This window comes from Haliotis rufescens, unplaced genomic scaffold (assembly GCF_023055435.1).
Source record: "Haliotis rufescens isolate VD_foot unplaced genomic scaffold, xgHalRufe1.0.p SCAF_21, whole genome shotgun sequence".
Classification (NCBI taxonomy): domain Eukaryota; kingdom Metazoa; phylum Mollusca; class Gastropoda; order Lepetellida; family Haliotidae; genus Haliotis; species Haliotis rufescens.
The window spans coordinates 12,777,541-12,786,851 of record NW_025963902.1 but is presented as its reverse complement, the minus strand read 5'-3'; the positions used below and the strand labels follow the sequence as shown (position 1 = coordinate 12,786,851).

The window sequence follows — 9,311 nt, the reverse complement described above, 5'->3', positions numbered from 1 at the left end:
CTCCATTAATAATGGTGCACCATAAGTCAAATTACACTTACACACTCAGGAGAATGTTGGAATATAAGGACTAAGTTATAGGTTAGATAGGGCCATCCATTTCTCTATTACCTCTTTTTTATGAAGTACGATTTCATCATTTCTTGTGGGTTTTATTTATAAGTAAACGTATAAAGTTTCAATATCGATATTTGTGTTGGAATAGTTTGGTTCCTCGTGAACGAAACACAACGAAAATACATTGTCCTTACCCACAGCTAATTCTCACCAATTGACCTGAGTTACAATAACCTAGTGCTAAGCATAGCGGAGTTATGCCCCCTTTTCTTTGTACGCTTGTAACCTCTCGGTCGCCTTTTGACGTCATAGAGAAAAATCAGTTTTCGTCATTTACGGCATGCTATTTTTGGCATTGAATGTATGTCGTTACACATACGCATATAACTCCATTTGATATATAGTTATGTCGTTCAGATATTAGGCAGTATTTTGTTCGCTGACAGTTTCCGTAAAGCTTCGAAATAAAAAAAATCGTCGCACAGTACTTTTATCGATGTACGATAAAAAGCGGAGAAATTTACTGTTTTTCAACGCAGAATAAATTCTCGGACAACCCTTAGAAGCGGATTTCTTTAAAACCGGTTTAATATTTGCAGTTTACTTAACACTATCAAATAGGAAATTTAATATTCTCCACCTCCATCCAGTGCCGCGTGAGCGCAATTCTCGCACAACCTTCACTTTTCCGATCTTAGGAAAATGTGCGTCAGAAAAAAAACTCGGCATCCAGAGGGTTAAAAGTTAAACGTTAACGTTAAAAGTTAACGTTATATTAAACGTCACTAAATTTTACACAAACTCGCTCAATTTTGGAATGACCGTCGCAACCCGTGCTTCAAGTCACTTACAACACACCTAACTACTCGTTGTTTGGGCAACTCGGTCCTTTTGTCTGTCAATCAAATGCCAAGCCAAACCGTGCTCTTAGTCTTACTGCCCAAACAACTCGTCTTGGTGTGTTGTAACTATAACAAACTGGCTCCCACAGGAGATTATCGCTTGGATGAAATCAAGCGATATCTACACTGTAGATATCGCTGCAATGAAATTACATCACAATGCTTTGCAGACCATTGTGACGTCACTGGTTACCATGACGTCACACTCAACTGACATCACTAATAGCTCTGCTACTGAAGCTGTTTCCAGGGGCGGTATTCACAAAGCTTCTTAGAATTTTCTTAAGCCTTAAGAATTCTTAAATCCACAAAGAAATCTTAGTTTCCCTAACAACCAACTTAAGTTTTAAGAAATTCCTTAAGTCATATTCACAGAGCTTCTCAGTGCTTAGTTCTTTGCTTAAGTTTAAGATACCTCATGAGCTTACTTAAGTCCTTAAGAATTTTCTTAAGACATCTAATATGGCTGCCATAGGTATTGTACAAACCACCGCTAGACGAGATGTACTGCAAATATATTCTGACAAAGAACTAATCAGAAGATACAGGTTAAACAAAAGTGGTATTGAATATGTGACTGGTTTAATTGCTGATAAAATATGTCCTAGCACCTCTCGTTCTCATGCCATGACAGGAACTGAAAAGGTTGTAGCAACGCTACGTTATTTCGCTACAGGCAAAATGCAATTATGCAACGGGGATGACTTGGGTCTTTCCCAATCGTCGGTCAGTCGGGCGATAGGGCAGACAGTGTCAGCTTTGTCCGACGCCGAGATAGCATCCCAGTTCATTCACTTTCCGACAACACAGGGTTGCATTCGTCGGAATCAAGCGGCGTTTTACAACATCGCTCACTTCCCTGGCGTTGTTGGAGTGATTGATGGATCGCATGTGCAGATTATTGCACCATCTGTCGACGAACCCTCATATGTAAATCGTAAACAGTACCACAGTATAAACACACAGCTTGTATTCGATCCAAACAATATGATAATTGACCTTGTTGCGAAGTGGCCAGGCTCGACACACGACTCGAGAATACTCACCGAAAGCGGGCTTCATATTTTATTTGAACGACACATCGTGCCAACCGGATGTCACCTACTTGGAGATAGTGGCTACCCCTGCAGAAACTGGCTGCTTACGCCGTACCTGAGACCAAATCCTGGCTCACAGACATCCTACAATCGGTAATATTCTCCTACATTCGTGAACACGCAATCGTAATGAGAGTTATCCCCCTTCAAAATTACAAAAGTGAGAATTGGTTGTTGTGAAAAGTTTAAGTGTTCAAATGTGAAAAGATATTTGGTTGTGCATATATATATCGAAAGTGAACATTAAGAAATTACCCATATAAAAATATGAAATATATTTAATGACAGATAAGCAAGAAAAACATTTATGTTTAAAAAAACATAAAAGATATTCTAAAAATATATAGGTCAATGTGAATCACTTTTTACAAAGTATAAAAAAGCCTAAATATTTTAGTCATTACATCATGTGACTAAAACATCTGTCCATTCACTTAACAGACTGGATAATCGTTATTGGAGTTCAAAAGGGCTTAGACACTTCACAATAATTATTGACTACTCATGTTCAATCACTGAGTGATGAAATAGAGCATAATAATGTTTGGATTTCATTATTATTATAAATAAAATGGACAGATTTTTTACTCAATTTGTAAGATAACTGAAACAAATTTGTGGAAATTCATTATGGAACACACTGACTGTAATACACACATATCTGTAAATTGTTGTGTGTGTGTGTGTGTGTGTGTGTGTGTGTGTGTGTGTGTGTGTGTGTGTGTATTAGACGGGTTCTGAACTTGTTTTTCAGAGCACATAAAAGGACCCGGAGTGTCGTGGAAAGAGGTATAGGCCAGCTCAAGAGACGGTTCCATGTCTTACATGGAGAGATTCGCCTTTCTCCAATTAAGGCATGTAAAATCATAACATGTTGTGGAATTCTGCATAACATCTGCAAGATAAGGAATATCCCATTACCTGACAGTGAGTCCAATGATCCGGATGAAGACATGACAGCCCCCTACAGAGAGAGAGATATTCCTGGCCACAACTTGACCTTCAGGAATCACTTTGCAAACACTCACTTTCAGTGTGAGTGATAATTCTTCTTTTAATTGAGTAAAACCACTATTTAATGAATTATATTCAACAACAAAAAATTTCAGTAAAAAAACAGTTTATTTTAACAAATAAGAGTATAAGAATCAGTTGATAAGGTTTACCTTTTTCAAAAATAATTCACAAACAATTTATTACAACTGGTTAATGAATTTAATATTGTAACTATAATTGTCAAATATTATATATAATTTGTGAATCTCAAGGATTCTTTAAAAAATGCTCAAGGGTTCAATTGCAATGCATTTTCCCAGTTTACTTACCTGGTATATGAAAATACATTTATCTTCTTGTAAGAAACATCTTATGACAGACAGATTTTATTGTAGTAAATTCAAAAGAACGATAGTACATAAAGTCTTCAATACATAATCATTGTTGAAAGTTAAACACGTTTAAATTCTTCCTGCATTTCTTATACATATTTCAGAAATTTAGCAAATACATGTTGTAATACATATCACAATTTCTTGGAGTAACTGGCCCTTTTTGTCATATCAAATGCAGTGACACAGAATAAGATATTCATCCTCACTGGCCACTGGCCATAGATAACAATACTGTTTAGCACTGATAAACATACCTGTCAGGTGATAGTCTCAACAGACGGAGCAAGTACTTTCTACAATTAGTGACAGGCACCCCATAATGGACATCTTCCAGTTTCGCGATAAGTAACACAATATGATGACTAGTACCCTATTCCTAAAATAGATTAACAAAATCTTTTGTGGATCATTTTGACATTATCCTGAACTGTTTGCCTCCTTGTTGTGGGAACAATATTCTTATAAAAATATGAAAGGCATTCAACACAGATACACAATACTGTTCAATGAAATACTTAACTGGAAAAAGTGTGTTACAAGCTTAGTCAGCTAAGGTCTTACATTTTATTGATTTTATCCATATCATTGGCACCCAAATACGAAGATTTTGAACCCTGAAATGCAATGTTGCTGTAAGCAGAAGTAAAACATGAGAATATGGTTGAATGAAAACACATTCAAATTATGACATGTCATCAATGTACCTATTGATAGAAATGACATTTCACACACTGTAACCTCACACATTAACCAATATTATATTATTGAAGATAAATTTAAACTGAAAAGGAGCATGGTTCTGTCAAAATAGGTTTCAAATCTTTCTCTTCAAAGAATACATTACATTTTGAAAACATGGTAAACTCTCTGGCCTTAAAAAGTGATATGCATACATGGTATAGATATAAATTTTATTCATTCTGCAGTTTTTGAAGTTGAATTTCCATAATTTTCTTCTTAAGACTTAAACAATCAGTTTCAAGTTTAAGTTTCTTGTAGAGTAGCTCATCATAGCTTTCCCCCAACAGGAAAGTTTGTCGCGAGGACTTTGGCTCCTGGACTGTGCTCCATCCTGCTGGTCTCTTCATGGATCCCTTTGCTGAGGAGGCGGTGTCTGGCACTGATGGTTCCGGCTGTAAAGGCACAGACACTGTTGATGCAGTAGGGACAGCTCCTCCCATGGCCTGGAGTGTCTGCAAGTCAAGTGCTGCCATGTCACTGTATTCACTGTATATAAATGGACAGAAAATGTTTTAGTCATTGTTGTTTTTGAGTATCTATGTATCTGAATAGGGTAAAAATATGAGGTAATAATCAGTTTCAAACACATGGAGTATCAATAATTTTTAGTGATCCCTTCAAATACTTTTCACCACAATCTTGCACTTTGCAGGATTTGTTTAGGAAGATAATCAAGATTGGTTATTCTCTGTTATTGATATATAATTTAATATGGATGCTTTTATAGTAATGTGTATGACCACTAATACACAGGAGGTACTTTGCTAACATAATAGTTTTTCATAGCAAATCATTTAAGTAGAGTTATGCTATATGAATGATTATACTCACTACAAGGGCAAGGGAATACATCAGTAGAATTACCTTGCATTAACTGTGTCAGAAAGGCTGACCACCTGTAGGAGGGATGTGTCCATGGCTGATGGGATTCCAGATATGGATACATTATCCTGCCCCAGAATATCCCACACTACCTCGGATGTGGCACTCAAAGTAGGGCATGGTGATGGACCACCACCTGTCGAAGTGAAAATTATTTTTACTTACATCAGAAAAATTGAGAAAGTTTTATTCCGAATCAATGTGTTAAATAATACTAAAGTAACAATTGAAGACAGCCTAAGAATTGTATATACATATGTAAATTCAAACTTTTAAGAATTGATTATACACTGTATGGGACACCAAAATGTACTTAAAGACACCAAATACAAATATTTTTACTTGAAAGCTAGAATAAACAATAATTGTAACACATTAAGATTAAATGTATCTCAGTAATTACCTGTGCTGATAACACCTTGCTTGTACCTTGCAATTTCTCCCCTGGCTTTACTTTGGATGTTATGCCATTTCTTTTCCACCTCCTCGGGGGCTCTGATGCATCCTATGATTTACATAAAAATATTCAATTCTCAACTGTGTAATGTAAATTTCAGAAATGAACGAATAGGTACTGGATGTGACACTGTAATATAACTGATAACCTGTACAATAACATTTATTTTTTTCTTTCCCTGAAAATAAATTTTATGTTCAATAAAATATAGATCTTATACAATACAATCTAGTTCTATCCAAAAAAATCCTTCCGATTTTATGCGCGTTGCTCCTGTGAAAATTTGCAAAATACTAAAATCTTGAATAACAATAGAATATTGAACATTATTTGAATCTTAATATATTTCAATACCAAAAACTATCTTTATGGTCTGCCGTACCTGGAAAGGCTGCGTTGATCGTGTGGGTCAACTCCACCCACTTTTCCTTTTTCTTTTGAGCTGTCACGCCTGCCCCAAACTTTCCTAATAAAACCGCTTTGTTTTCGTCAACAAGTTTCGTCAGGAGCAGGTTTTGGTCCTCAGACCAGTTGGGTTTTCGCTTTTTGTCAGTCATGTTCGCTGGCTGCCGTCGATATTCCCGCCGATCGAAAATAGGTCGTCTGCCAAAACTTTTTACTTTCGCGTTTTCAACACTGAAGAGTCGTGTTTTGTTGCTATTTATAGATAAGGGAATGTCCAAAACGTCACTCGAAAGGTGTTAAGAATATTCTTAGTCAAAACTTTACATCCCAAGATGCAACGGGGTAGACTAAGAAAACTCTTAGATATTATACTAGTACTTTGCTAAGAATCATGCTTAGACTGTTTGTGAATTGATACTTAAGATTTTTTCTTAACTAAGAATTTTTTAGAAAACTTAAGTCAATTTCTAAGAAAATTCTAAGAAGCTTTGTGAATACCGCCCCAGTACTTTTTACACTGAAGACACTGCTAATTACTGTCTACAAACCGAAAAAGTTGAAAGAATGATGTTGGATGATAAATAAAATCTCACCCTCGTGTCTTTTGATATCAAATATATCAACAATCGTTGATAAAAGTGGCAAAAATCCCCCGCAAGCCTCGGAATTTTTCCACTTTTATCAACTCGTGTTGATATATTTGATATCAAAAGACACGAGGGTGAGATTCTCTATATGTACTTACATCTGAGGTACCACTTAGGTACCAGCTTTTCGTACCTTAACATATGCACATCTTTTTTGGCACGAAAAACACCTTCCTGCACCAAAACATGAGTTGATAACATTAATGTTTGGTTTCACAGTTCAAGCATCGTCTCACAAAACGCTAATTTCATTATTCGATTACACTCAATTATACTGGAGAAACGTTTTTGCTTAACTTGTGTCTTGTGTCTCATCGATCCTTCTCATAGCGTCCGTATATGCACGTTAAGTGTGGAATTAATCCAAATTACCTCAGCTTGCTTAATTGCCCCCTGTGTAATTGCAATCAAGTAGGTGTTGCGTAATCAATCAACCATTTGCCCTTAATTAGCTGTCCTGAGCTTTTAGCTGTAGTTAATAGCATACCGTTTCATTGATAACTTATGCATTTGGTGAGGCTAATTAACAAAACCCATTTATTTTCTTTGAACTTCCGTTAACATGTTTGACCTAAAATGCTTCCAGTATACTTTTGTAAGATATGATAGTGTCGTGTCCCTCACAAAAAAGGAAATAAAGTTATAACATATCGCCATATTTTAATGAAAAATACTATTAACACGTCCCATTTTAATTCTGGAAACCCAAAAGTCCAGAAACTCTACGCTCTTTGCCCAGTCTCGGTTAAAGGTATTTACAAAATTAAACATGCCGTTTTCATGGGAACATACCAAGGAAGAAAAAATGAAAAAAAAATTGTTTAAAAACTCAATATTTAGACTATGTCGCCCATGGGCCTGCCCATGGGCGAAGTGTGGCCCATGGGCCTGCCCATGGGCGAAGTCTGGCCCATGGGTAGGCCCATGGGCAGGCCCATGGGCGAGGACATGTTCCTTTACTTAAAACTCATGATTTTGTTTCGCAAATACATTAAATGTATTTATTGAAGTATCATGACACAAAATTTAACTCATTTTAACTTAATTCAACGATTTTATAGCGATATTGAAATATTTCGCCCATGGGCGAGAAAAAGGTTTGGCCCATGGGTAGGCCCATGGGCAGGCCCATGGGCGAGAATATATTCCTTCACTTAAAACTCATGTTTTTGTTTCGCAAATACATTTAATGTATTCATTCAAGTATCATGACACAAAATTAAACTAATTTTAACTTAATTCAACGATTTTATAGCGATATTGAAATATTTCGCCCATGGGCGAGAAAAAGGTTTGAACATGTTTCTTTACTCAAAACTCATGTTTTTCTTTCGCAAATACATTAAATGTATTTATTCAAGTATCATGACACAAAATTTAACTAATTTTTACTTAATTCAACTATTTTACGGCGTTATTAAAATATTTCGCCCATGTTTTCGTCAGTCCCTTTCAAGCATCAACTAACTGTTTGCAAAGTATATTGTATCATGTGAAATATACTTTATATTATATCATTACATTACTATTTAAAAAGGGCTTTTGGTTGGATGTTTCCTTTAGTTCTACAAATTTCACCTGTTTTACATATTGTAGCGATCTTTAATGAACCCGGCCTTACCTCTCAAAACGTTTTGACAGTTTATCATACGAATTCATGTGCGTGTACTCAAATTCATTGGAGTTATTTTCCACAACATTAAATTTTAGTTAGTTTCTATTTCATTTCCCATTTTATGTCCCGTTGATACATCACACTGGGCAATTACGTGACACTAGGTATGCAATATACAGGTACGCGTGCGCGTATTTTAATGAAAAAAACTATTCGTCTTTTATTGCATAACGTTTGGCTGAATATCTTACATTATAACGAAATCTCGAAATAATTATTTAATTACATGCGGTTTCGAACTGACCAGTAGGAATTATGTTTCAATGCGATTGAGGAAAACGTGAGTGAATATTGTGACACTAAAGCAACTTTTAACTGCATTGTCACTTTTGGTATGAAAATGGTAACAGTTCAGAAAAAACAACAGCCTTCTTATGATAATTCTCATTAGTACGTTGTATCTAATTACAGTGTCGGCCTTATTTACAGGTGATTCTACAATACCTGCTCTCGGTCAATTACGATCTACCACACCACGCGTGAATAAACAGTTATGCAGGTGTTGCTGTGGGCAAATACCTAGCCTGAAAATGTTTATTTGTTTTAGGATACATGTTTTACAAATGTTCGTTGATATGTGGATATATTAAGCACAAAGACAAAAAAATGTTTATGAAAGATGAATTAGTGCCTTGATATATTCATCGAGATGTGTATCATCGTTTAATGGGGTCATTCAATAAACGTATGTTTGGAGGAGATATCAAAGGAGCCGCCCAATATACACAGTGTCGTCCGGTGAACTACCACCCCACCCTGTCCATTAGAGTTATGTAATCGGTACACAAATATATTTGATGCGGTGTCAGTGCGGAAGGAGTTTGAATTACGTCCGCCACTTGCCACAGAAATCATCAAAGTATAGAAACAATAAACAAGGTCAATCCGTACTAATTACCTAGTGACGCACGCAACAACGACTGTCAATAGGGAAAATGGTGAAAACAAATTGAAATAGATTTTAATAAAACATTATTGTACTAAATAACTCGCAAAAGCGGTGCCTAAAATTGTTTGACCGTGTTATGTGTGTTGTAAACTGACGAACAGCAAGTAA

General features: G+C 35.9%; 2 protein-coding genes across 2 annotated transcripts; one reads left to right on the top strand and one right to left on the bottom strand.

Moving 5' to 3' along the window:
• The first annotated feature begins 1,219 nt into the window (after positions 1-1,219).
• On the top strand, positions 1,220-3,190 carry LOC124133807 (putative nuclease HARBI1). The gene is made up of 2 exons (XM_046498349.2): positions 1,220-2,149; positions 2,811-3,190. The coding sequence occupies exons 1-2, from the start codon at positions 1,422-1,424 to the stop codon at positions 3,097-3,099; spliced, it is 1,017 nt and encodes a 338-aa protein (XP_046354305.2). The 5' UTR covers positions 1,220-1,421; the 3' UTR covers positions 3,100-3,190.
• Positions 3,191-4,189: 999 nt separating this feature from the next.
• Positions 4,190-6,084, bottom strand: LOC124133815. Its single transcript, XM_048401345.1, has 4 exons — positions 5,910-6,084; positions 5,474-5,575; positions 5,053-5,206; positions 4,190-4,674 (listed from the first exon to the last, which is right to left on the bottom strand). The coding sequence occupies exons 1-4, from the start codon at positions 6,082-6,084 to the stop codon at positions 4,359-4,361; spliced, it is 747 nt and encodes a 248-aa protein (XP_048257302.1). The 3' UTR covers positions 4,190-4,358.
• Between the last annotated feature and the right edge of the window lie 3,227 nt (positions 6,085-9,311).

What these genes read in the sequence shown, in the direction of transcription:
- LOC124133807 (XM_046498349.2), top strand. Translation starts at nt 1,422, where the DNA reads ATGGCTGCCATAGGTATTGTACAAACCACCGCTAGACGAGATGTACTG. An exon ending in TCACAGACATCCTACAATCG is followed by an intron (nt 2,150 to 2,810) that starts GTAATATTCTCC and finishes CTTGTTTTTCAG; the next exon opens with AGCACATAAAAGGACCCGGA.
- LOC124133815 (XM_048401345.1), bottom strand. Translation starts at nt 6,084, where the DNA reads ATGACTGACAAAAAGCGAAAACCCAACTGGTCTGAGGACCAAAACCTG. An exon ending in GATCAACGCAGCCTTTCCAG is followed by an intron (nt 5,576 to 5,909) that starts GTACGGCAGACC and finishes TGTAAATCATAG; the next exon opens with GATGCATCAGAGCCCCCGAG. An exon ending in TCTGACACAGTTAATGCAAG is followed by an intron (nt 4,675 to 5,052) that starts GTAATTCTACTG and finishes ATTTATATACAG; the next exon opens with TGAATACAGTGACATGGCAG.